Below are 27370 nucleotides of genomic sequence, written 5' to 3'. Positions count from 1 at the left end.
TAGCCTAACACGTGGCACTGTGCGAGGAGACGCGCGGCAAGAGGCTCCCGTACGCAACCCATACGTGGCCTGTACACTAGTCGGACACAATTCAGACTATGCCCATACACGAGTCGGACACATGCAGTGGCGGAGCCAGAAACTGAATATAGAAGGGGCCAAAATATGCCATATAGTGATAGAGGGGCCCAAATCACCTAAACCTTGCTAATTTTGTTGGACAAATGGAGGATTAGGACTACATATAGGTGTATTTGTGAGAGTATAGGGGGAGCCACGACCCTTGCCAGCACCCCTACCTCCGCCACTGGACACAGGTCAAGCCTCGGTGATGGAGACCTATTCTCACGCACACCCTGCGCATCCGCAAGGACTTCCCCGTACACGCAGCCACACACGCACGCACGCACCCAACATGCCCGAGTCACCTGCCATGGCCGCAGTCGATTCAGCCTGGCGCGCTCACGCACACGCGCCCGAGCCGACCTGGTCGTGGCTTACAAGCTTTTCCAACACCCCCCTAAGCTACGGCCTAGAGGAGCCCCAGACCGCCGAAGTCGTCGCCAACGTCTGCCTGCAATGCCTGCTCCGCTGCCGGCACCTTCCACGGTTTGGGACAGTCGCGCTCGAAGTGGCCCCGCTGCCCGCAGTTGTAATTGCGCCTGCACCTCTTCTTCCAGCTGCCCGAAGACGCGCTTGATGCCTCGTAGTCGTCGGAGTCGTCGTCCTTCTGTCGCCGCTGCGCCTCCCATTGGGCTGTCGTGAGCATCAGCTGCCCATCTGCCCGCTCACCGCCGGCGTGTGTACGTTGCTACCTCCACTCCTCGAACGCTTTCAACCGCCCGAGCACCTAAACGGACGCATGAGTGTCACAGAACTTCTCGATGGCGGCCACCACGGTGTATAGCCGGTCCGGCACGGTGTCGAGCATTTTCTTCACCATGGCTGCATCGACGAGGGTCGCCCCGAGTCCCGTGTACCTTGCTGCCTGGCTGTGGCTTACAAGCTTATTCCCAATAATGCACATACCCTTCTCAGAATCTGCTTCGATAGCCAAGAAACTGCTTTGTTTATTCATTTGTATTCATAAGTTTTTCTCTAAAGCAACATGATTAGTCTCATTCCCTCAAAGAAAACATGAATAGTATCATACATGCAGTAGTACATAATTGATGGTTGAAGATTGCTAAATATACAACAACCAAAAAAAATGCATTCACAAATTTGGCGTACATTTTGATGATTATATAGCTATCATAATTTCTAGAGTTGCATAAAATGCGAAGCAGACACTATCCCTAAGAGACCATGCAAAACTCAACATAGATGCATCGTTTGATCCTTGACTCATATCAGGGTGTTGTTGGAGCGGTGATAAAGGGTAACAATGTGGAATTCATTGCAGATACAAATGAGAAGGTTGATTCCAGTTATAATGCTTTTATAGTAGAGGCCCTATCCTGGAGGTTTGGTCTAAATCTTGCACATATGAGCGGATGCAATAAACTTGAGATCAATGAGGATAATATAGAAGTGATCACTACCATCAAAGAGGGGAGCTTGTCGTTCATTGCAAGTGCTATTTTTGATGACTGATATTTTACTTCCTTAGACTTTAACTCATATAATTTATGAACCCCGTTATATGGAAACCAACCATATTTGTACATGAATTGGCTAGATTGGATATATATTCCCATCCTAATCTTTTCTTACAGTCTACCCCAGAGGAAATTGTCCCCATGGTTGTAAACGATGCGATGATTCTTATGAATGAATAAAGGAGATGGAAGTTTTAAAAAACATCCTACATCCAATACCCATAATATATTAATTTTAGTATGACCAACACTAATTTTAATAAAAGCTTCGGACCATTGGGTAGCTATACTAGGTGGACATAATTAGTCTATGGAACTTATGTAAGTAACTTGTAATGCTACCATATGCAATCTCAAGTTACATGTGCACGAGAAATAGAAGGAATAAATTCAATCATCCCTTCATCTTGTCCATTTCCAAAAACTCGATATGGTGCAAGCCCATATTTTCTAATATGAGCAACCGGTCCATTAAAGAAACCATTTAAATAACTACAAAATTCAACACGAAGTCATCATCATCTCACTCCCTTCGATATAAAGCTGCTACTGAGATTTACACCGAGACTGGTTGGGGCTGGGGAAATGGTTGTTGTGGTTGTTGGGGGAATGGTTGTGGTTGCAGAGGGAATGGTTGTTGGGGAATTATTTGTTCTAATTCCTGGGGAAATGGTTGTTGCGGTTGTAGGGGGATGCTTGTTGGGGTCGGTGCTGGGGGACTGGTTGGGGTTGGGGAAATGGTTGTTTTGGTTGCACATGGTATGATTGTTGGGGTTGCTGGAAAATTATTTGTTGTGGTTGTTGGGGAAATGGTTGTTGTGGTAGTTTGGGGAATGGTTGTTTCGGTTGCAGAGGGAATGGTTGTTGTGGTTGCTGCGAGAATGATTGTTGTGGTTGCTGCGCAATTGGTTGTTGGGGCTGCAGAAATGGTTGTTGTGGTTGCCAGGGGAATGGTTGTTGTGGTTGCAGGGGAAATGGTTGTTGAGGCTGGGGAAATGGTTGTTGTGGTTGCGAGGGGAATGTTTGTTTGGGCTGAGGAAAAGGTTGTTGTGGTTGCTGGGGGAATGGTTGTTGTGGTTGCTGGGGTATTGTTTGTTGTGGTTGCTGGGTGAATGGTTGTTGTGGTTGGTAGGGAATTGGTTGTTGGGGCTGGGGAAATGGTTGTTGTGGTTGCGAGGGGAATGGTTGTTAGGGCTGAGGAAACGGTTGTTGTGGTTGCTGGAGGAATGGTTGTTGTGGTTTCTCGGGAATTATTTGTTGTGGTTGTTGGGGGAATGGTTGTTGTGGTTGCTGGAGAATTGGTTCTTGGGGCTGCGGAAATGGTTGTTGTGGTTGCCAGGGGGATGGTTGTTGGGGCCGAGGAAGAGGTTGTTGGGGTGGTTGGGGGAATGGTTGTTGTGGTTGTAGGGGGGTTGGTATTTGATATTGGGGAAACAATTCCTCTGGTAGATAGGGGAAATATTGTTGGGGTGTGGGAAATGGTTGCTGCACTGGAAATGGTTGTTGCGGTAGATATGGGTTTTGTGGATATGGCTGCTGCAGATATGATTGTTGTTTCAGAAATGGTTGTTGTGGTGATTGCAACTCTTGGCTGCTAGGACCATGGCAAGGAGGACAAAGGCGAGGAAGGTCTTCATGTTGGATTTGTGGTTACTATTGCTTTCTTGGAATTGATGTTTCTGATCTTGGTGTGTGAAATTTGGATGATCGAGGGCAACCATGATGGTGCATGTTTATTGATAGCTGTCATGGTATGGTATAATTTCATCCTGGCCCTTGCTCTTTGAAAAAGTACTCCTAATATTATCCAATTAATCATTTGGTATGTTGTGTTTGGTAGTACTACTTTACTTGTGTGATTTTGCATTGCTCATCATAGTTGCTTTTTGTTGCACATATCATCTGGTTGTAAGGCATAATGAATGATGACTCATTTTTTCACTTTACACTACACACATTAATCTAGATTTTGCCTCTTTTTGGAATTTACTTTGTGATGCTCTACTTTATGTAGTCATATCTAGATAGGCATAGCTTGAGTGGGATTAAGTTTGTAAGCTTGTGCGCGTCCGTTTGACACTATATAAATGAGAACTTTGTATTTTTTTGCCTAATATGATTATACGATGGATAATCATACTTGACTCTTCGAATAACCATATAATCCAAGTGGTAAGTTGAGGGTTGTGACGTGGAATTTTCTCTAAGACACATCATATTATCATGCATGCTCTACAGATTTGAAACGCAAGAACAAATTCAGATGCAAATGAAACAAAAGTAGGTAGGGAAAATGAAAATGAAATGAGAATATATAGGGTATAGAACAATATTTGTTACTAAATACTAGTAATAATTTTTTTTGTTGAAGTAGCACCCTATAGGGCCTAATGTCGGGTCCAGAACCGGTATTAAAATAGTAATAGAGGCGAACTGTCCCTTATGGTGCATAAAAATGCAAGAATCCAACTGAACCTGTCACTATCCATACGCAAGCAAATTTGGATCCTTGAGCGCACCCTCCGACCCTCTTAAGTTTAACTACATAAACTAGATTTTCTGAATTCACATCATATTTGAAATATAATTTATTTGGTCAAAATATGTAGATTGAGATGATATCCTCAAGGCTTCAAATTTGCATCCATAATATTCCACATCTAATCACTCACCATCCTCTCACCTCTCATAGGACGAAGCATTGCCGCCATCTCGTTCCATTGAGCACCACCGCTTCCTACACCCCATGGCTGCTAGCATGCCTCCCCCATACAACCACACCATTCGTCGTCAGCCTCACCCCACCGTCATGGACTGCCCCGTATCCCGCTCTTCCAACTTCTTCAAGCCCTGCAACCGCACCATTCTTGACAACCATCTTTACCCTACATGTGCACTGCCTCACCCTAGCCCGTCCGCATGATGTAATGATTATCGGAGTATAATGATAGTCCAGGGGTGTTCCTGCTTGTCGATGGCATCTTCTTCCTCCAAGTAATCTTCAACTAGTACTTCCCCCTCCCGATCATCCCCTTCCACGAAATCCTCATGCCCATGCACCACTAATACCTCCCTAAATGGTCAATGCCCATGAGTTGCATGTTGTACCGGTGCTTGCTAGCTCAAAAAAAAAATGGCCGCAAGCGATATCTGGACAAGCCTCTTTAAGCACCTTGGTTCCCTCTATCACACGCTTTGAGTGGGTAGCATCCGCTAGGGGAGCCCCATGATCGACCCCACCAGTTTCCAAGTTTGCCAGAGACACCTTCGATACATATTCCAAGAAGATTGTGTGCATTGACATGCTACAACCTATAGTACTCACAATATTCACAAAAATCTAATCTTAAGGTTACTTATGTTCAGGAGAACTCAAATGACTAGCATCTGGTCTAAAAATTACCGGATACTATCTAGAGTAGTGCATAAAAGGCCAAAGGTATGCATAGTTTGCTACCTAACCACACGACCGGGGAGATTACATGTCAGATATTATAAATAAGGTCCAAATAACTTGGCATCAACAATGACCCTGTTAATTTACTTCTTCGTACCACATGTGTTGTCCTGACTTAAAGTTGCAAAATGACCCACCACTATAATTTGCTCTTTACAAACATAAAGTGGTATATTTATTGTGTGGTCCCATTGCAAAAAGACAGAAGCAATCGAAATAGCTATCTGAAAACGTTGAGATCAATCCAGTTCAAGGATGTCTCTCGTCTATTTACGTTTGTTTGGGTCCGTGTGGAGATATAACACGGCCCAACGCACCAACGCAAAATGACGGATGCCAGTTTCTTGTCTGCTTGGTCCTTTTCGACCCAAATTTAGGCTGGGTTTGCGTCATCGCACGCACTCAAGGGACTCTTGTGGAGTGCTCCCTTTATCCTCCCCAGGCCTGCTGATAGGTCACCAACGTATCTAATTTTTTAAATACCTTTTCTCTTGCTTTGAAATTTAATTTGGATAATTTGAAATAAACTAATCCGGACCGACGCTGTTTTCAACTGAACTACCATGGTGTTCTTCTTGTGTAGAAATAAAAGTTCTTTGAATCGAGCGAAAATAGAGCGAGCGCCAATGAGAGGGGGGCCACCTATTGGTGCCAAGCAAACAGGGCGTGACCACACCCCAGGGCGCGCCATCTTGGCTTGTGACCACCTCGTGGCTCCGCATACCCTAATTAAGATCCTACAAATTCCTATTTCCGAAGAAAAGGTAGGATAGGAGTTATGATTGTGTTCTACAGACAGAGCCGCTGCCACCTCATGTTCTTCCCCGAGAGGGATAATCTAGAGTCCGTTTGGGGCTCTGGAGAGGGATATTCGTTGCCTCGTCATAACCAACTCTTCTCCATTAACTCTGTCATGATGGTCACCACCGGGAGTGAGTAATTCCTTTGTATGCTGGCTGGACGTTGATGGGATTGGATGCTATTTGTCATGTAGTCGATTTACGTTGACACGGCTTTATCCCTAGTATCCACAGTGTTCTCAGATTGATATTGCTATGACCTTGTGATACGTCTCCAACGTATCTATAATTTTTGATGGTTTCATGCTGTTATCTTGTCAAACTTTGGATGTTTTGTATGCCTTTTATATATTCTTTGGGACTAACTTATTAACTCAGTGCCAAGTGCCAGTTCCGTATTTTTCAATGTTTTTGACCCCTTTCAGAGGATATTTTGAAACGGAATCCAAACAGAAGAAAATCCCCGAAAATATTTTTTTGGAACGGAAGAAGATCGGGGAACTTGGGAGCCAAGGCAGGGGAGCCCCAGTGGACCCACAAGCTCCCACCCCGTGGCCAGGGGGGCGCCATCCAGGCTTGTGGGTCCCCTGGAGGTCCCCTAACCTAGGCATTTCGCCTATATAATCCCATAAATTCCAGAAAAAATCAGGAGATCATCGCAATCGCTTTTCCGACGCCGCAAGCTTCTGTCTCCGCAAGATCCCATCTGGGGCACGTCCTGGTGCCCTGCCGGAGGGGGGATTCGGACACGGAGGGCTTCTCCATCAACACCATGACCTCTCCGATGATGCGTGAGTAGTTCACCATAGACCTACGGGTCCATAGCTAGTAACTAGATGGCTTCTTCTCTCTCTTGGATCTTCAATACAAAGTTCTCCATGATCTTCATGGAGATCTATCCTATGTAATCTTCTTTTGCGGTGTGTTTGTCGAGATCCGATGAATTGTGGATTTATGATCAGATTATCTATGAATCTTATTTGAGTTTCTTCTGATCTCTCTTACGCATGATTTCATATCCTTGTAATTCTCTTCGAGTTGTGGGTTTTGTCTGGCCAACTAGATCTATGATTCTTGCAATGGGAGAAGAGCTTGGTTTTGGGTTCATACCGTGCGGTGACCTCACCAAGTGACAGAAGGGGTAGCGAGGCACGCATCGTGTTGTTGCCATCAAGGGTAAAAAGATGGGGTTTTCATCATTGGTTTGAGATTATCCCTCTACATCTTGTCATCTTGCTTAAAGCGTTACTCTGTTCGTCATGAACTCAATACACTAGATGCATGTTGGATAGCGGTCGATGTGTGGAGTAATAGTAGTAGATGCAGAAAGTATCGGTTTACTTGTCTCGGACGTGATGCCTATATGCATGATCATTGCCGTAGATACCGTCATGACTTTGCGCGGTTCTATCAATTGCTCAACAGTAATTTGTTCACCCATCGTAATACTTGCTATTTTGAGAGAAGCCTCTAGTGAACACTATGGCCCCCAGGGTCTACTCCACACCTTATTTTCAGCCTTACACTTTTTATTTCGTTGCACTTTCCGCCTTCAGATCTCACTTTGCAAACAATCTTGAAGGGATTGACAACCCCTTTGAAGAGTTAGGTGCAAGCTTGTTTGTGTTTGCGCAGGTACTCTGGACTTGACGAGACCCTCCTTCTGGATCGATACCTTGGTTCTCAAACTGAGGAAAATACTTACTGCTCCTATGCTGCATCACCCTTTCCTCTTCAAGGGAAGAACCAACGTAAGCCCAACCTCTGTCAATGTGTCAATTTCTGGAGCTGTTATCTGTGGGATAGCAGAAGAATTTCTAGCGCCGTTGCCGGGGAGGAAGATCAAGTCAAGAAATCATCCAAGTAGGTGTCGCAAACTCATCTCTTGCATTTACTTTGTTTGCCAGTTGCCTCTCGTTTTCCTCTCCCCCACTTCACCAGTTTGCCTTTTTCGTTCGCCATTTTTCTTGCCTGCTTTTTGTTTACTTGTGTGCTTGCTTGCTTGCTGAAGTCACCATGAACGAAAACACCAAACTTTGTGACTTCTCGAATACTAATAATAATGATTTTACTAGTACTCCGATTTCTCCCGCCACTAGTGCGGAGTCATACGAAATCAATGCCGCTTTGCTGAATCTTCTTATGAAAGAGCAATTCTCTGGCCTTCCTAGTGAAGATGCCGCATCCCATCTCAATACCTTCATTGAGCTTTGCGATATGCAAAAAAAAAGATGTGGATAATGACGTGATTAAATTGAAGCTTTTTCCTTTCTCGTTGCGAGATCGCGCAAAAACTTGGTTTTCTTCTTTGCCCAAAAATAGTATCGATTCTTGGGATAAGTGCAAAGATGCTTATATATCCAAGTATTTTCCGCCGGCTAAGATCATCTCTCTCCGTAATGATATCATGAATTTCAAGCAACTTGGTCACGAACATGTTGCACAAGCTTGGGAGAGAATGAAATTAATGATTAGAAATTGTCCCGCTCATGGCTTGAGTCTTTGGATGATTATTCAAATCTTTTACGTTGGCTTGAATTTCGCTTCTAGAAATATCTTGGACTCCGCCTCAGGTGGAACGTTCATGGAAATCACGTTAGGGGAAGCCCCAAATCTCTTAGACAATATCATGACAAACTACTCTCAGTGGCACACTGAAAGGTCACCTTCTAGTAAGAAGGTACATGCTATAGAAGAAATTAACTCTTGAGTGCTAAGATGGATGAGTTAATGCATTTGGTTGCTAGTAGAAGTGCTCCTTTGGATCCTAATGATATGCCCTTGTCTTCTTTGATTAAGAGTAGTAACGCTAGCTTGGACGTTAATTTTGTTGGTAGGAATAACTTTGGCAACAACAATGCCTGTAGAGGAAACTATGTTCCTAGGCCTTTTCCTAGTAACTCCTCTAATAACTTTGGCAACTCCTACAACAATACTCATGGAAATTACAATAGATTACCCTCTGATCTAGAGAGTAATATCAAAGAGTTCATCAACTCTCAAAAGATTTTCAATGCGTCCATAGAGGAAAAACTACTCAAAATTGATGATTTGGCTAAGAGCGTTGATAGGAGTTCTTGTGATGTTGATGCTTTGAAAGTTAGATGTGCTCCTCCAAAAATCAACATGGATGAAACTTTGAAAGCTATGCGCGTTTTCATGATTGAGAGCCAAGAAAGAACCGCCCAAATTCGTGCTAGACATGAATGGCTTAAAAAAGCGTGTTCTCGTGATGAGAATCACGAAGATCTTAAAGTGCTTGGTGTGACTCCCATTGAATCTTTGTTTTCTGGTGTCAAACCTAATGATTATGGCGCTGGATATGAATCCACTTTGGTTGAAAAGTGCCCCAATGATTCGGAGTCCATCTATCTTGATGCTAAAAGCATTAAAAGTGGAGTAGAAGACGTTAAAACTTTGAGTAGTAACGAAATTACTACCGTGGATTTCAAGGAATTCAATTATGATAGTTGCTCCTTGATTGAATGCATTTCTTTGATGCAATCCATGTTAAACTCTCCACACGCTTATAGCGAAAACAAAGCCTTTACCGATCATATCGTCGAAGCTATGATAAAAGCTCTGGAAGAGAAACTTGAATTGGAAGTCTCTATCCCTAGAAAGCTTCATGGTGAGTGGGAACCTAACATCAAAATCAAAATCAAAAACTATGAGTGCAATGCTTTGTGTGATTTGGGTGCTAGTGTTTCTGCGATTCCAAAGTCTTTATGTGACGTTCTGGGTTTTAATGAGATTGAAGAGTGTTCTCTTAATTTGCATCTTGTTGATTCTACTATCAAGAAACCCATGGGAAGGATCAATGATGTTCTTATTATTGCAAATAGGAACTATGTACCCGTGGATTTCATTGTGCTTGACATTGATTGGAATCCTACATGCCCTATTATTCTTGATAGACCTTTCCTAAGGACTATCGGTGCTATCATCGATATGAAGGAAGGGAATATTATATTCCAATTTCCTTTAAGGAAGGGCACGTAACACTTTCCTAGAAAGAAAATAAGATTGCCTTATGAATCCATGATGAGGGCCACTTATGGTTTGAGCACCAAAGACGACGATACGTGATTCTATCGCTTCTATGCCTAGCTAAGGGCGTTAAACAATAGCGCTTGTTGGGAGGCAACCCAATGAATTTATGTTTTTCTTTCTGTTTTGTTGCGTCCACACTTTCATAATTCTGTTGTGATTGTGTTTTTTGTGTTTGAGCCAAGCAAAGCCTTTATGACTAGTCTTGGTAATGGTTGTTTGATCTTGCTGGAAAAAGACAGAAACTTTTCGCTCACGAGATGATTTTTCATTTTTATTCAGAAAGATATTTTGAGTTGATTCTTTTTGCTGCTGATTGATATGCCTTTTTCCTAGGCCGTCGTAATTTTTCAGATGTTTTGAGGTACCAGAAGTATACAGATTGCTACAGACTGGTCTGTTTTTGACAGATTCTGTTTTTGTTGAGTTGGTTGCTTGTTTTGATGAAACTATGCTTAGTATAGTATAGGGGGGGGGTAATAGCCATGGGAAAGTGAGAATACAGTAGCCCATCATCAATATAGATGGAATTCAAGTTTGCTACAGTACCAAAAAAAGTGGTAGTTTGTTTTCTTGTACTAATATTATCACAAGTTTCTGTTTAAGTTTTGTGTTGTGAAGTTTTCAAGTTTTGGGTGATGTTCTCATGGACAAAGAGATAAGGAGTGGAAATATCTCAAGCTTGGGGATGCCCCAGGCATCCCAAGGCAAATTTAAGGACACCAAAAAGCCTAAGCTTGGGGATGCCCCGAGAAGGCATCGCCTCTTTCGTCTTCAATCCATCGGTACACTACTTGGAGCTATATTTTTATTGACCACATGATATGTGTTTTGTTTGGAGCGTCCTGCATCTTAGGAGTCTTTTCTTTTTGTTGTGTCACAATCATCCTTGCTGCACACATTTTTGAGAGAGAGAGAGACATGCACTCATCGTGATTTTGCTAGAATGCTCCTACTGCTTCACTTATATCTTTTGAGCTAGATACTTTTGATCTTGTGCTTCACTTATATCTTTAGAGCACGACGGTGCATGATTTGGTAGTTGGCTTATGCTATGAAAGAAGTCCCAAATGTGCTAGGTACCCAAAGAGGATGCAAAAACATCCATCTTCATGTGCATTGATTAGAAAGAGAAGTTTCGATTCCTCTCAATTAGTTTTGAGACGTGGATTCGGTAATATTGAGAGTTATGTTAGTAGGGTGTTGTGAATCTAGAAATACTTGTGTTGAATTTAGTGATTCACGTAGCATGCACGTATGGTGAACCGGTATGTTAGGAAGTCGGAGCATAATTGATCTATTGATTGTCATCCTTTGTGTTGAGGTCGGGATCGCACAATGGTTTACACCTACCAACCCTTCCCCTCGGAGTATGCGTTTAGCACTTTGCTTCGATTAGTAATAAAAACTTTCACAATAAGTATGTGAGTTCTTCATGACTAATGTGAGCCCATGGTATAGATGCACTTTCACCTTCCACCATTGCTAGCCTCTCTAGTGCAGCGCAATTCTCGTCGGTGCACAAACCCACCAAATTTCTTCCTCAAAACAGCCACCATACCTACCTACTATGGCATTTTCATAGCCATTCCGAGATATATTGCCATGCAACTCCCACCGTTCCGTCTCATGACTTGTGCCGTCACTCTCATATTGCCATTGCATGATCGTAAGATAGCTAGAGATATGTTTCAACGTCATACGCCATGCTAGATCCTTGCACATCCCGGTACACTGCCGGAGGCATTTCCTATGGAGTCATCAACATTGTGATCTTTGAGCTGTGAGTAAATAAAAGTGTGATGATCATCATTATTAGAGCATTGTCCCATGTGAGGAAAAAAAAGAAGAGGCCAAAGAGCTCAAAAACAAAAAAGAGAGAAAAGAAAAAAGAGAAAAAAGAGAGGCCTAAGAGCCCAACTGAAAAAGAGAGAAAAAGAGAGAAGGGACAATGCTACTATCTTTTTCCACACTTGTGCTTCATGTTAGCACCATGTTCTTCATGATTGAGAGCTTCTTGCTTTGTCACTACCATATGCTAGTGGGAATCTTCATTATATAACTTGGCTTGTATATTCCAATGATGGGCTTCCTCAAATTTTCCCTAGGTCTTCGTGAGCAAACAAGTTGGATGCACACCCACTAGTTTTCCTCTTGAGCTTTCACATACTTATAGCTCTAGTGCATCTCTTGTATGGCAATCCCTACTCATTCACATTGATATCTATTAATGGGCATCTCCATAGCCTATTGATACGCCGAGTCAATGTGACCATCTCCTCCTTTTTGTCTCAGAACCACCACCACACTCTATTCCACCTATAGTGCTATATCCATGGCTCGCGCTCATGTATTGCATGATAGTTATAAAAAGTTTGAGAAAGTAAGAGTGCCAAAACAATTACTTGGCCAATTCCGGGGTTGTGCATGATTTACATTAGTTGTGTGAGGATGATGGAGCATATCCAGACTATATGATTTTGTAGGGATAACTTTCTTTGGCCTTGTTATTTTGAAAGTTCATGATTACTTTGCTAGTTTGCTTGAAGTACTACTGTTTTCATGTCAATAGCAAACTATTGTTTTGAATCTTACGGATCTGAACATTCATGTCACATGAAAGAAGTTGCAAAGTACAACTATGCTAGGTAGCATTCCACATCAGAAATTCATTCTTTATCACTTCCCTACTCGAGGACGAGCAAGAGTTAAGCTTGGGGATGCTTGATATGTCTCCAACATATCTATAATTTTTGATGGTTTCATGCTGTTATCTTGTCAAACTTTGGATGTTTTGTATGCCTTTTATATACTTTTTGGGACAAACTTATTAACTCAGTGCCAAGTGTCAGTTCCTATTTTTTCCATGTTTTTGACCCCTTTCAGAGGAGATTTTGAAATGGAGTCCAAACGGAAGAAAATCCCCGAAAAGATTTTTTTGGAACGGAAGAAGATCGGGGAACTTGGGAGCCAAGGCAGGGGAGCCCCAGGGGCCCCACAAGCCCCCACCCCGCGGCCAGGGGGGGTGCCATCCAGGCTTGTGGGCCCCCTGGAGGTCCCTTGACCTAGGTCTTTCGCCTATATAATCCCATAAATTCTAGAAAAAATCAGGAGGTCATCGCAATCGCTTTTCCGCCGCCGCAAGCTTCTCTAGCCGCAAGATCCCATCTGGGGCACGTCCTGGTGCCCTGCCGGAGGGGGATTCGGACACGGAGGGCTTCTCCATCAACACCATGACCTCTCCGATGGTGCGTGAGTAGTTCACCATAGACCTACGGGTTCATAGCTAGTAACTAGATGGCTTCTTCTCTCTCTTGTATCTTCAATACAAAGTTCTCCATGATCTTCAAGGAGATCTATCCGATGTAATATTCTTTTGCGGTGTGTTTGTCGAGATCCAATGAATTGTGGATTTATGATCAGATTAGCTATGAATCTTATTTGAGTTTCTTCTGATCTCTCTTATGCATGATTTCATATCCTTGTAATTCTCTTCGAGTTGTGGGTTTTGTCTGGCCAACTAGATCTATGATTCTTGCAATGGGAGAAGTGCTTGGTTTTGGGTTCATACCGTGCGGTGACCTCACCCAGTGACAGAAGGGGTAGCGAGGCATGCATCATGTTGTTTCCATCAAGGGTAAAAAGATGGGGTTTTCATCATTGGTTTGAGATTATCCCTCTACATCATGTCATCTTGCTTAAAGCGTTACTCTGTTCGTCATGAAGTCAATACACTAGATGCATGCTGGATAGCGGTCGATGTGTGGAGTAATAGTAGTAGATGCAGGAAGTATCTGTCTATTTGTCTCGGACGTGATGCCTATATGCATGATCATTGCGTTAGATATCGTCATGACTTTGCGCGGTTCTATCAATTGCTCGACAGTAATTTGTTCACCCACCGTAATACTTGCTATTTTGAGAGAAGCCTCTAGTGAACACTATGGCCCCCAGGGTCTACTCCACACCATATTTTCAGTGTTACACTTTTTACTTCGTTGTACTTTCCGCCATCAGATCTCACTTTGCAAACAATCTTGAAGGGATTGACAACCCCTTTGAAGCGTTGGGTGCAAGCTTGTTTGTGTTTGCGCAGGTAGTCTGGACTTGACGAGACCCTCCTTCTGGATCGATACCTTGGTTTTCGAACTGAGGTAAATACTTACTGATCCTGTGCTGCATCACCCTTTCCTCTTCAAGGGAAGAACCAACGCAAGCCCAGCCTCTGTCAACGTGTCAATTTCTGGCGCTGTTGTCTGTGGGACAGCACCTTCGCATGCTTAATGCTTGCCATTAGGGCCCAAGAGCCATCATTTCAGATCTGAACCATCTTCACCCTACATATGCAGTGCCTCAGCCTAGCCGTCCGCATTCTGTAACAATTATCAAACCATAATGACAGTCTAGGGGTGTTCCTGCTTGTCGATGGCTGATACATTTCCAATGTATCTACTTTTCCAAACTCTTCTACTCTTGTTTTGGACTCTATTTTTCATGATTTGAATGAAACTAATCCGAACTACCTTGGTGTTATTTTTGTGCATAAATAAAAGTTCTCGGAATTGGACGACACTTTTTATGAAATTGTACTAGGAATTATAATGATTTATGAAGCAAAGACCCACCGAGGGGTCCCTGTGGCCACGAGGCAACACGGTGAGGCCGCCCCCTAGGCTGCGCACTATTTCTTGGTGGGGCCTACGAGGCTCCCCCGACCATATCTCCGGTTCTATAAGTTAACATATTCAGAGAAAAATCAAAGAGAAGTTTTCATTGCGATCTACGAGACGGAGCCGTGGCCACCTCCTGTTCCTCTTCCGGAGGGCTGATGTGTAGTCTGTTTAGGGCTCCAGGGAGGGGGATTCATCGCACTCGTCATCACCAACCCTTATCCATTAACAATTCCATGATTCTCACCACCGGGAGTGAGTAATTCCTTTGTAGGCTTGCTAGTCGGTGATGTGTGTGGATGGAATTGATCATGTAATCGAGTTAATTTGATAGGGCTTGATCCCTAGTATCCACTATGTTCTGAGATTTATGTTGCTATTACTTTGCTATGCTTAATGCTTGTCACTAAGGCTCGAGTGCCATGATTTCAGATCTGAACCTATTATGTTTTCATGAATATAAGAGTGATTCAGATCCTATCTTGCAAGCTGTATGCACCTATTATGTGTCTTGATCCGCATACCCCAAGGTGACAATAATTGGGATTCTTTCTGGTGATTGCCGTAGTTTGAGGAATTCATGTATTCACCATGTGGTAATGATTTGTTCCATTTATATATCAAAAGGATGCCTTAATATCCCTTGTTTTCCAATAGGACCCCGCTTCCATGAGAGGGTAGGACAAAAGATTACGCAAGTGCTTATTGCAAGCACATATGACTATATATAGAATACATGCCTACATTATATTGATGAATTGGAGCTAGTTTTGTGTTGCTCTAGTGTGTAACTACTACATGATGGATGTCATCCATATCTTTTCATCACCGCACCATGGCCTATGCTTTCCATATCTTTCCATCACTCCACTCGCTGTGTCCCAGGAGGCATTTTTTCGGCCTCCTCGGGTTGCCCCACTGGAATTTTTTCATTTGGGAGGAGAATTTTTCCTGCTGCCCCCACCCAGCCGGACACGTGGCACTGTGCGAGGAGACGCGCGGCAAGAGGCTCCCGTACGCAACCCATACGTGGCCTGTACACTAGTCAGACACAATTCAGACTATGCCCATACATGAGTCAGACACATGAAGTGGTGGAGTCAGAAACTGAATATAGAAGGGGCCAAAATATGTCATATAATAATAGAGGGGCCCAAATCACCTAAAGCTAGCTAATTGTGTTTGACAAATGGAGGATTAGGACTACATATAGGTGTATTTGTGAGAGCATAGGGGGAGCCACGACCCTTGCCAGCACCCCTGCCTCCGCCACTGGATATAGGTCAAGCCTCGGCCATAGAGACCTATTCTCACGCACACCCTGCGCATCCGCAAGGACTTCCCCGTACACGCTGCCACACACGCATGCACCCGACACGCCCGAGTCACCTGCCATGGCCGCACTTGATTCAGCCCGGCGCGCTCACACACACACGCCCGAGCCGGCCTGGTCGTGGCTTACAACCTTTTCCAACACCCCCTAAGCTACGGACTAGAGGAGTCCCAGCCCGCCGAAGTCATCGCCGACGTCTGCCTGCAACGCCTGCTCCGCTGCCGGCACCTTCCACTGTTTGGGACAGTCGCGCTTGAAGTGGCTCTGGTGCCCACTGTTGTAGTTGTGCCTGCGCCTCTTCTTCCAGCTGCCCGAAGATTTGCTCGATACCCCGTAGTCGTCGGAGCCGTCGTCCTTCTGTCACCGCCGCGCCTCCCATTGGGCTGTCGTGAGCATCAGCTGCCCATCTGCCCGCTCGCCGCCGACGTGTGTGCATTGCTACCTCCGCTCCTCGAACGCTTTCAACCGCCCGAGCACCTAAACGAACGCATGAGCGTCGCAGAACTTCTCTATGACGTCCACCGTGGTGTATAGCCGGTCCGACACGGTGTCGAGCAGTTTCTTCACCATGGCTGCATCGTCAAGGGTCGCCCCGAGTCCCGTGTACCTTGCTGCCAAGCTGTGGCTTACAAGATTATTCCCAATAATGCACATAGCCCTTCTCAGAATATGCTTTGACAACCAAGAAGCTGCTTGGTTTATTCATTTGTATTCATAAGTTTTTCTCTAAAGCAACATGATTAGTCTCATTTCCTCAAAGAAAACATAAATAGACTCATACCTGCAGCAGTACATGATTGATGGTTGAATATTGCTAAATATACAACAACCCAAAAAAAAGCATTCACAAATTCGGCGTACATTTTAAAGATTATATAGCTATCATAATTTCTAGAGTTGCATAAAATGCGAAGCAGATACTATCCCAAAGAGACCATGCGAAACTCAACATAGATGCATCGTTTGATCCTTGACTCATATCAGGGTGTTGTTGGAGCGGTGATAAAGGGTAACAATGTGAAATTCAATGCAGATACAAATGATAAGGTTGATTCTAGTTATAATGCTTCTATAGTAGAGGCCTTATCCTGGAGGTTTGGTATAAATCTTGCATATATGAGCGGATGCAATAAACTTGAGATCCATGAGGATAATATAAAAGTGATCACTACCATCAAAGAGGGGAGCTTGTCGTTCATTGCAAGTGCTATTTTTGATGACTGATATTTCACCCATAATATATTCATTTTAGTGTGACCAACACTAATTTTAATAAAAGCTTCTGACCATTGGGTAGCTATACTAGGTGGACATAATTAGTCTAATGGAACTTCTATTAGTAACTTGTAATGCTACCATATTCAATCTCAAGTTACATGTGCAGGAGAAATAGAAGGAATAAATTCAATCATCCCTTCATCTTGTCTATTTCCAAGAACTCGATATGGCGCAAGCCCATTTCCTAATATGAGCAACCGGTCCATTAAAGAAACTATTTAAATAACTACAAAATTTAACACGAAGTCATCATCATCTCACTCCCTTCGATATAAAGCTGCTAGTGAGATTTACACCGAGACCAGTGGTCGGTCACCATATGTTTAAGCATATGTTGCTTCATATGTCGGTCAACAATTAGAAAAATGTATATGTACAATCTAGAATCATTGCGAACGATAAGGTCACACAATTCATATGGCTAGACATCGAAGAGATAATTTGCAATTATTCCTTACTCTTTATTTGCTAATAATTCAATTCAAACCAAGCTTTCAACCATTAATTATGTTAGGCTCATAGGACTTCACTTCATAAATTGCAGATAATGCATGTAACTCAAATTGTAGTTAGGGATGAAAATCTAAATATGGCGTGAATTAAATAATTACCAGCACTGTCCTTGTGACAAGAACTTTCTTTGACTTTTATTCTCATTTGAACTAGTATAGGTCGGGGTTACACATGATGGTGCACATCACTTTATTTATCATCATTACATTAAACACTCCGTTGACTAAAGGATGATGATCCACCCATTTAGTATTACAACTTTTTGCTTCATTGGCCCCTGACGACTATACCATACTCCAGATGGTTTGTTGTGTATATGGTTGCTGTGGCTGCAGAGGGAATGGTTTTTGAGGTTGCTGGGGAATTATTAATTCTGCTTGTTGGTGGAATGGTTGTTGGGGTTGGGGAAATGGTTGTTGTGGTTGTTGGGGGAATGGTTGTGGTTGTAGAGGGAATGATTGTTGGGGAATTATTTGTTCTGATTCCTGGGGAAATGGTTGTTGCGGTTGTAGGGGGGATGCTTGTTGGGGTCACTGCTGGGGGACTAGTTGGGGTTGGGGAAATGGCTGTTGAGGTTGCAGAGGCTATGATTGTTGGGGTTGCTCGAAAATTATTTGTTGTGGTTGTTGGGGAAATGGTTGTTGTGGTTGTTTGGGGAATGGTTGTTGTGGTTGCAGAGGGAATGGTTGTTGTGGTTGCTGGGGAATTATTTGTTGCGGTTGCCGCGAGACTGGTTGTTGTGGTTGCTGCACAATTGGTTGTTGGGGCTGCGGAAATGGTTGTTGTGGTTGCCAGGGGAATGGTTGTTGTGGTTGCTGGGGAAATGGTTGTTCAGGTTGGGGAAATGGTTGTTGTGGTTGCTGGGGAAATGGTTGTTGGGGCTGAGGAAAAGGTTCTTGCGGTTGCTGGGGAAATGGTTGTTGTGGTTGCTGGGGTATTATTTGTTGTGGTTGCTGGGTGAATGGTTCTTGTGGTTGGTAGGGAATTGGTTGTTGGGGTTGGGGCAATGGTTGTTGTGGTTGCGAGGGGAATGGTTGTTGGGTCTGAGGAAAAGGTTGTTGTGGTTGCTGGGGGAATGGTTGTTGTGGTTGCTCGGGAATTATTTGTTGTGGTTGCTGGGGGAATGGTTGTTGTGGTTGCTGGGGAATTGGTTCTTGGGGCTGGGGAAATGGTTGTTGTGGTTGCCACGGGAATGGTTGTTGGGGCCGAGGAAGAGGTTGTTGTGGTTGTTGGGGGAATGGTTGTTGTGGTTGTAGGGGGGTTGGTATTTGATATTGGGGAAACAATTCCTCTGGTAGATAGGGGAAATATTGTTGGGGTGTGGGAAATGGTTGCTGCACTGGAAATGGTTGTTGCGGTAGATATGGGTTTTATGGATATGGCTGCTGCAGATATGATTGTTGTTTCAGAAATGGTTGCTGTGGTGATTGCAACTCTTGGCTGCTAGGGTTTAGTTGCCTAGCGGTAGTGACGATGCTCATCACCATGGCAAGGAGGACAACGGTGAGGAAGGTCTTCATGTTGGATTTGTGGTTACTATTGCTTTTTTGGAATTGATGTTTCTGATCTTGGTGTGTGAAGTTTGGATGATGGAGGGCAACCATGATGGTGCATGTTTATTTATAGCTGTCATGGTATGGTATAATTTCATCCTTGCCCTTGCTTTTTGAAAAAGTACTCCTAAGATTATCCAACTAATCGTTTGGTATGTTGTGTTTGGTAGTACTACTTTACTTGTGTGATTTTGGATTGCTCATCATAGTTGCTTTTTGTTGCACATATCATCTGGTTGTAAGGCATGCTGGATAATGAATGATGACTCATTTTTTCACTTTACACTACACACATTAATCTAGATTTTGCCTCTTTTTGGAATTTAGTTTGTGATGCTCCACTTTATGTAGTCATATCCAGATAGGTATAGCTTGAGTGGGATTAAGTTTGTAAGCTTGTGTGTGTCCGTTTGACATAGCACTATATAAATGAGAAGATTGTTTGAGACACTATTTTCTCTGAAGTAACTTTATATTTTTCTTGCCTAATATGATTATACGATGGATAATCAAACTTGACTCTTTGAATAACCATATAATCCAAGTGGTAAGTTGAGGGTTCTGACATGGAATTTCTCTAAGACACAACATATTATCGTGCATGCTCTACAGATTTGAAACGCAAGAACAAATTCAGATGGAACTGAAATAAAAGTAGGTAGGAAAAATGAAAATGAAATGAGAATATATAGGGTATAGAACTATATTTGTTACTAAGTACTAGTAATAAAATATTGTTTTGTTAAAGTAGCACCCTATAGGGCCTAATGTCGGGTCCCCAAACCGGTATTAAAATAGTAACAGAGGCGAACTGTCCCTCACGGTGCATAAAAATGGAAGAATCCAACTGAACCTGTCACTATCCATACACATGCAAATTTGGATACTTGAGCGCACCCTCCGACCCTCTTAAGTTTAACTAAATAAACTAGATTTTCTGAATTCACATCATATTTGAAATATAATTTATTTGGTTAAAATATGTAGAGTCAGATGATATCCTCAAGCCTTCAAATTTGCATCCCTAATATTCCACGTCTAATCACTCACCATCCTCTCACCATCCAATCACCTCTCCTAGGACGAAGCATTGCTGCCATCTCGTTCCATTGAGCACTGATACGTCTCTAACGTATCTATAATTTTTGATGGTTTCACGCTGTTATCTTGTCTTATTTGGTTGTTTTATGTACCTTTTATATCTTTTTTGGGACTAACTTAGTAATTCAGTGCCAAGTGCCAGTTCGTGTTTTTTCCGTGTTTTTGACTCTTTTCAGATCTGATTTTGGAACGGAGTCCAAACGGAAGAAAAACCCCGAAATGATTTTTTCCCGAATAGAAGAAGACCAGGGGGCTTTTGGGCCAGGCCAGGTGGGCTCCAGGGAGCCCACAAGCGCCACTCCGCCACCAGGGGGAGGCGACGGTGGGCAGGCTTGTGGCCTCCCTGGCCGCCCCCTAACCTAGGTCTTTGGCCTATAAATTCCCAAACATTCCGCAAAAAATCAGGGGAGCCTAAAAAATACTTCTCCGCCGCCGCCAGCTTCCGTTTCCGCGATATCTCATCTGGAGACCCTTCCCGGTGCCCTGCCGGAGGGGACTTTGGAGTTGGAGGGCTTCTTCATCATCATCATCGCCCCTCCAATGACTCATGAGTAGTTCACTTCAGACCTACAGATCCGTAGTTAGTAGCTAGATGGCTTCTTATCTCTCTTGGATCTTCAATACAAAGTTCTCCATGATCTTCATGGAGATCTATCCGATGTAATCTTCTTTGGCGGTGTGTTTGTCGAGATCCGATGAATTGTGGATTTGTGATCAGATTATCTATGATATATATTTGAGTATTTGTTGATTTCTTATATGCATGATTTGATATCCTTGTAAGTCTCTCGGAGTCTTGGGTTTTGTTTGGCCAACTAGATCTATGATTCTTGCAATGGGAGAAGTGCTTGGTTTTGGGTTCTGCCATGTGGTGACCTTTCCCAGTGACAGTAGGGGTAGCAAGGCACACATCAAGTAGTTGCCATCAAGGGTAAAAAGACGGGGTTTTTATCATTGGTTTGAGATTATCCCTCTACATCATGTCATCTTGCTTAAGGCATTACTCTGTTCTTATGGACTTAATACACTAGTTGCATGCTGGATAGCGGTCGATGTGTGGAGTAATAGTAGTAGATGCAGAAAGTATCGGTCTACTTGTTTTGGACATGATGCCTATAGATATAATCATTGCATAGATATTGTCACGACTTTGCGCGGTTCTATCAATTGCTCGACAGTAATTTGTTCACCCACCGTCTACTTGCTTTCATGAGAGAAGCCACTAGTAAATACTACGGCCCCCGGGTCTATTCACATCCATCGTTTACACCTCCGCTTTTACTTTGCTTTGTTACTTTGTTGCTTTCAGTTCTCACTTGGCAAACAATCTATAAGGGATTGACAACCCCTCAAACTGAGGCAGTTCAAGCAACCTTCTGCTGTTTATTTCCGACACTGGATCTACTCCTTCCGTTCCATAATGTAAGAAGTTTTTGGACACGACACTAGTGTAAGAAAACGTCGTACATTACGGGAAAAAGGGAGTAATAAGATAACAAGGGGCTCTTAAGGAATGAAGGATGTTGCACTTCCTCAGTTTTTTCGAATCATGACCTGTGGAAACCCTTGGCTTTCATTGATGACAGATCCGGCTAGTGTCTTCAACTTGCATTATCCTGGCAACAAAATGCCGTGCAGTTCCAAAATCTTGAACCTTCCAAACAGGTGAATTAACGAGAGTATTGTAGCAGAATGACTTGAACCTTGGCTTATGTATGGACCATCATCGAGCAAGTGGTTGGCCATCACATTTCTTCAGAAAAACTCCGCTGAAGCTGGCTCCATGTAAACTGAAGCTTCCCTGAAGGGAAATTGTTTGGAGTGTTTCTTAATTACCAAATCTTAATTTGTGCACATAGGCCTTCTTAGAACCGCAACCGGTAGACACTGACTGGACATCACAATGGTTGTCACCATTACTCTGTTACTTGCAGATTCCATGCTACTCGAGTGATCTCTTTGCATAATCATCGTCGATTACAATGAAATAACTGAAACACATATCGGGAAATTATTATTTTAAGCTGGGATCATGGGTGTAGTGAGCAGTCAAAATTCAACATGTTGTATGTAGACGAACTTGTGAGCAGATGAGTACGGTTAATTAAACCTCTTGTTATGCAAGTGCTCTCAGATATGATATCCACGCCATCAATCAATAATACAGTATTATTTTGATAGTAAACTTGTTCATGTCATCAATCAATAACCTATCATATACGACATAACCAATGTAATAGGATATCAAGTTGAATAATAACAGATAGGAGAAGTTATAAGTTTGCTCTATCCTCACACTTTGAATTGTGCATCTGCTGTTAGTTTATGGATCTTTATGATATATATTACTTTCAAGGCAAGAAAACGATAAAGTCACGCATGCGCTCGACTGGTGTGAGCTTGCATGATGGGATCCGACGGCTCCGTTCCTGCCTACATACGGGTACCCGATAGTGAGAGAGAGGAAAAAGAAGTGAAGGAAGAAGAGAACGGAGAGAGGGGGGAGGAAAAAGCAGGAGGAGCGAGGGACAGAGGAGGGGAAAAAGGGATATGATGGGGAGAAGGGAGAGGAGGATGAAGAGAAGTGATAAGGGAAGTAAGTGAAGGGGAGGAAGAAGGGTATAGAAGAAAGGTCGCATTTCTCTGGCATGGCGCTGTTGGATGATTCCTCATCGAAGCCCTAGCGCTGGCGATGCTCAACACTAATGCATGTGCGTTGACCTACTGGCGTGATGCTCGCAATGAGTTAGTTGCGCAAGCAGTCACCCGTACATGCCGATCGACAGAAAGTGAATGATACTAGAATTTTAGTCATTCAACTTGCTTCGACAGTCAAGATGTTGTTTGTTTTATTCAGTTGTATTCATAAGTTTTTATCTAAAGCAACATGAATAGTCTCATTTCCTCGACGAAAAGATGAATAGTCTCATACATGACTAATGGTTGAAGATTGCTGAATATACAGCAACCCCAAAAATAGGATTCACTAATTTTGCAAACATTTTGAAGGTTAGCAATCATAATTCCTAGATTTACATAAATTGTGAAGCAGACAATATCCCGAAGAGATTATGCGAAACTCAAGACAGATGCATCGTTTGATTCTTGACTAATATCAGGGTGTTGTTGGAGCGGTAATAAAGGGTAACAATGTGAAATTAATTGCAGCTACAAATGAGAAGGTTGATTCGAGTTATAATGCTTTTAGAGTAGAAGCGCTATCCTTGAGGTTTGGTCTAAATCTTGCACATATGAGAGGATGCAATAAACTTGAGATCAATGAGGATAATATAATAGTGATCACTACCGTGAAAGAGGGGAGCTTGTCGTTCATTGCAAGTGCTATTTTTGATGACTGATATTTAACGCTCTTAGACTTTAATCACATAATTTATGAACACCGTTATATGGAAACCAACCATCTTTACACATGAATTGGCCAGATTGGATATATTTTCCCATTCTAATCTTTTCTTACGGTCTACCCCTGAGGACATTATCCCCGTGGTTGTAAACGATGCGACAATTATTATGAATGAATAAAGGAGGATTGAAGTTTTAAGCAAAACATCATATCTGCAACACCGATATTATATGTAATTTTAGTGTGACCAACACATATTTTAATAAAAGCTTCCGTCCATTGGGTAGCTATACCAAGTGGACCATATCAGTCTAATGGAACTTTTCTAAGTAACTCGTAATACATGTGCAGGATAAATAGAAGGAATAAATTCAATGATCCCTTCATATTGTCCATTTGCAAGAACTCAATACGGCGCAAGCCCAAATTTTCTAATATGAGCAGTCAGTCCACTATAGAAACCATCTGAATAACTACCAAAGTCACACAATTCATACGACTAGCCACCGAAGAGATAATTTGCAATTACTTCATACTCCTTATTTGCTAATAATCAAATTCAAACCAAGTTTAACAACCATTAATTATGTTTGGCTCATAGGGCTTCACTTCATAAATTGGTAGATAATGCATATGACTCAAATTGTAGTTAGGGACAAAAATCTAAATATGGCATGAATGTAAAAATTACCATCATTGTCCTTGTGACAAGAACTTTCTTTGTCTTTCATTCTCATGCTTGAACTAGTATAGGTCGGGATTACACATGATGGTGCACATCACTTTATTTATCATCATTACACTGAACACTCATTGACTAAAAAACGATGATACACCCATCTAGTATTACAACTTTTTGCTTCATTAGCCCAAGAGGGCTAAATCACTCTAGATGTCTTGTTGTGCATAAGGTTGCTGAGGTTGGTGTGGCTGCAGAAGGAATGGTTGTTGAGGTTGCTGGGGAATGGTTGTTGTGGTTGCTGGGAAATTATTTGTTGTGGTTGTTGGGGAAGTGTTTGTTGTGGTTGTTCGGGGAATGGTTGTTGCGGCTGCAGGGGGAATGGTTGTTGTGGTTGCTGGGGAATTATTTGTTGTGGTTGCCGCAGGAATGGTTGTTGTGGTTGCTGTCCAATTGGTTGTTGGGGCTGCGGAAATGGTAGTTGTGGTTGCAAGGGTAATGGTTGTTGTGCTTGCTAGGGAAATAGTTGTAGGGGCTGGAGAAATGGTTGTTGTGGTTGCCAAGGGAATGGTTGTTGGGGCTGAGGAAAAGGTTGTTGTGGTTGCTGGGGGAATGGTTGTTGTGGTTGCTGGGGTACTATTTGTTGTGGTTGCTGGGGGAATGGTTGTTGTGGTTCCTGGGGAATTGGTTGGTGGGGCCGGGAAAATGGTTGTTGTGGTTGCCAGGGGAATGGTTGTTGGGGCCGAGGAAAAGGTTGATGTGGTTGTTGGGGTTGCAGGGAGAATGGTTGTTGTGGTTGTTGGGGAATTATTTGTTGTGGTTGCTAGGGGAACGGTTGTTGTGGTTGCTGGGGAATTGGTTGTTGGGGCTGGGAAAAAGGTTGTTGTGGTTGCCAGGTGAATGGTTGTTGGGACTGAGGAAAAGGTTGTTGTGGTGGTTGGGGTTGCAGGGGGAATGGTTGTTGTGGTTGTAGGGGGGTTGGTTGTTGGGATTGGGGAAATGTTTGCTGTGGTAGATAGGGGAAAAATTGTTGGGGTGTGGGGAATGGTTGCTGCGGTAGATATGGTTGTTGTGGATATGGTTGCTGCAGATATGATTGTTGTTTCAGAAATGGTTGTTGTGGTGATTGCAACTCTTGGTAGCTAGGGTTTAGCTGCCCAGCGGTAGTGACGATGCTCATCGCCATGGCAAGGAGGACAAAGGTGAGGAACGTCTTCATGTTGGATTTTTGGTTACTATTGCTTGCTTGGAATAGATGTTTCTGATCTTGGTGTGTGAAGTTTGGATGAAGGAAGGTAACCATGATGGTGCATGTTTACTTATAGATATCATGGTATGGTTTAATTCCATCCTTGCCCTTGCTTTTTGAAAAAGTACTCCCAGGATTATCCAACTAATCGTTTGGTATGTTGTGTTTGGTGGTACTACTTTACTTGTGTGATTTTGGATTGCTCATCATAGTTGCTTTTTTTGCAAATATCATCTAGTTGTAAGTCATGATCCATAATGAATGATGAGTCATTTTTTTCACTTTACACTACACACATTAATCTAGGTCTTGCCTCGTTTTGGAATTTAGTTTGTGATGCTCTACTTTATGTAGTCATATCCAGATAGGCATATCTTGAGTTGGACTAAGTTTGTAAGCTTGCATGTGTCGTTTTGACAAATCACGACATAAATGAGAAGATTGTTCTAGAAACTATTTTCTCTAAAGTAACTTTGTATTTTTCTTGCCTGATATGATTATATGATGGATAACCAGACTTGACTCTTCAAATAACCAGATATTTCGAGTGGTAACATGAGGGTTGTGACGTGGACGTTCCTCTAAGACACATCATCTTATCGTGCTTGCTGTGTAGATTTGAAAGGCAAGTACAAATTCATATGCAACTCAAACAAAAGTAGGTAGGAAAAATAAAAATAAAATGAGAATATATAGAGTATAGAACTATATTTGTTACTACTTACTAGTAATAAAATATTTTTTTGTTAAAGTAGCACCCTATAGGGCCTAATGCCGGGTCCATGAACTGGTATTAAAAAAGTAAAAGAGGCGAACTGTTCCTCAGGGTGCATAAAAATGCAAGCATCCAACTGAACTTGTTAGTATCTATACGCATGCAAATTTGGATCCTTGATGGATCCCTCCGACCATCTTTAGATCAACCAAAAAATTTGGATTTTGAGAGTTCACATCATATTTGAAATTTTATTTCATTTGGTTAAACTATGTAGAGTCAGAGGATATCCTCAAGGCTTCAAATTTGCATTCCTAATCTTCCATAATTAATCACTCACTATCCTCTCACCTCTCCTATGACGAAGCATTGCCGCCATCTCGTCCCGCGGAGCACCACCACCTCCAACCTCTCATGGCCACTAACATGCCTCCACCACACACCGGGACCACATGACGCCAGCATCACCCCACCGTCGTGCGCTGCCATGCACCCCGCTCTTCCAACTTCCTCAAGCACTCGAGGCGCACCATCCACGACAACCGTCTTCACCCTACATGTGCAGTGCCTCACCCTAGCCCAACTGCAGGATGTAATGATTATTGGAGCATAATGATAGTCCAGGGATGTTCTTGCTTGTCGATGCCACCTTCTTCCTCTAGGTAAACATCAACTAGTACTTCCCCCTCCCGATCTTCCCCTTCGACCAAGTTCTGACGCCCGTGCACCACGAATACCACCCTAAATGGTCCCTCCCCATGAGATGCATGTTGTACTGGTGCTTGCTATCTCACAAAAATGACCGCACGCGAAATCTGAACAAGTCTCTTCAAGCCCCTTGGTTCCCTCTTCCACTCGCTTCGAGTGGGTAGCATCCACTAGGGGAGCCCCATGATCGCCCCACCAGTTTCCAAGTTTTCCACAGACACCTTCGATGCATAGTCCAACAAGATTGTGTGCATTGACACGCTACAACCTAGAGTAGTCGCCATATTCATGAAAATCCT

General features: G+C 42.9%; 1 protein-coding gene and 1 pseudogene across 1 annotated transcript; both read right to left on the bottom strand.

Moving 5' to 3' along the window:
• Nucleotides 1-850: 850 nt before the first annotated feature.
• Nucleotides 851-19302, bottom strand: LOC123395256 (gamma-gliadin-like). The gene is made up of 4 exons (XM_045090221.1): nucleotides 19126-19302; nucleotides 2923-3175; nucleotides 2452-2622; nucleotides 851-1061 (listed from the first exon to the last, which is right to left on the bottom strand). Exons 1-4 carry the CDS (start codon nucleotides 19220-19222, stop codon nucleotides 851-853), a joined length of 732 nt encoding a protein of 243 aa, XP_044946156.1. The 5' UTR covers nucleotides 19223-19302.
• Nucleotides 19303-24702: 5400 nt separating this feature from the next.
• LOC123443366 lies at nucleotides 24703-25681 on the bottom strand (annotated as a pseudogene).
• Between the last annotated feature and the right edge of the window lie 1689 nt (nucleotides 25682-27370).

The sequence above is a fragment of the Hordeum vulgare genome, chromosome 1H (assembly GCF_904849725.1).
Source record: "Hordeum vulgare subsp. vulgare chromosome 1H, MorexV3_pseudomolecules_assembly, whole genome shotgun sequence".
NCBI classification, from domain to species: domain Eukaryota; kingdom Viridiplantae; phylum Streptophyta; class Magnoliopsida; order Poales; family Poaceae; genus Hordeum; species Hordeum vulgare.
The sequence above is the reverse complement of the archived record's forward strand: the minus strand, read 5'-3'. Positions and strand labels throughout refer to the sequence as shown.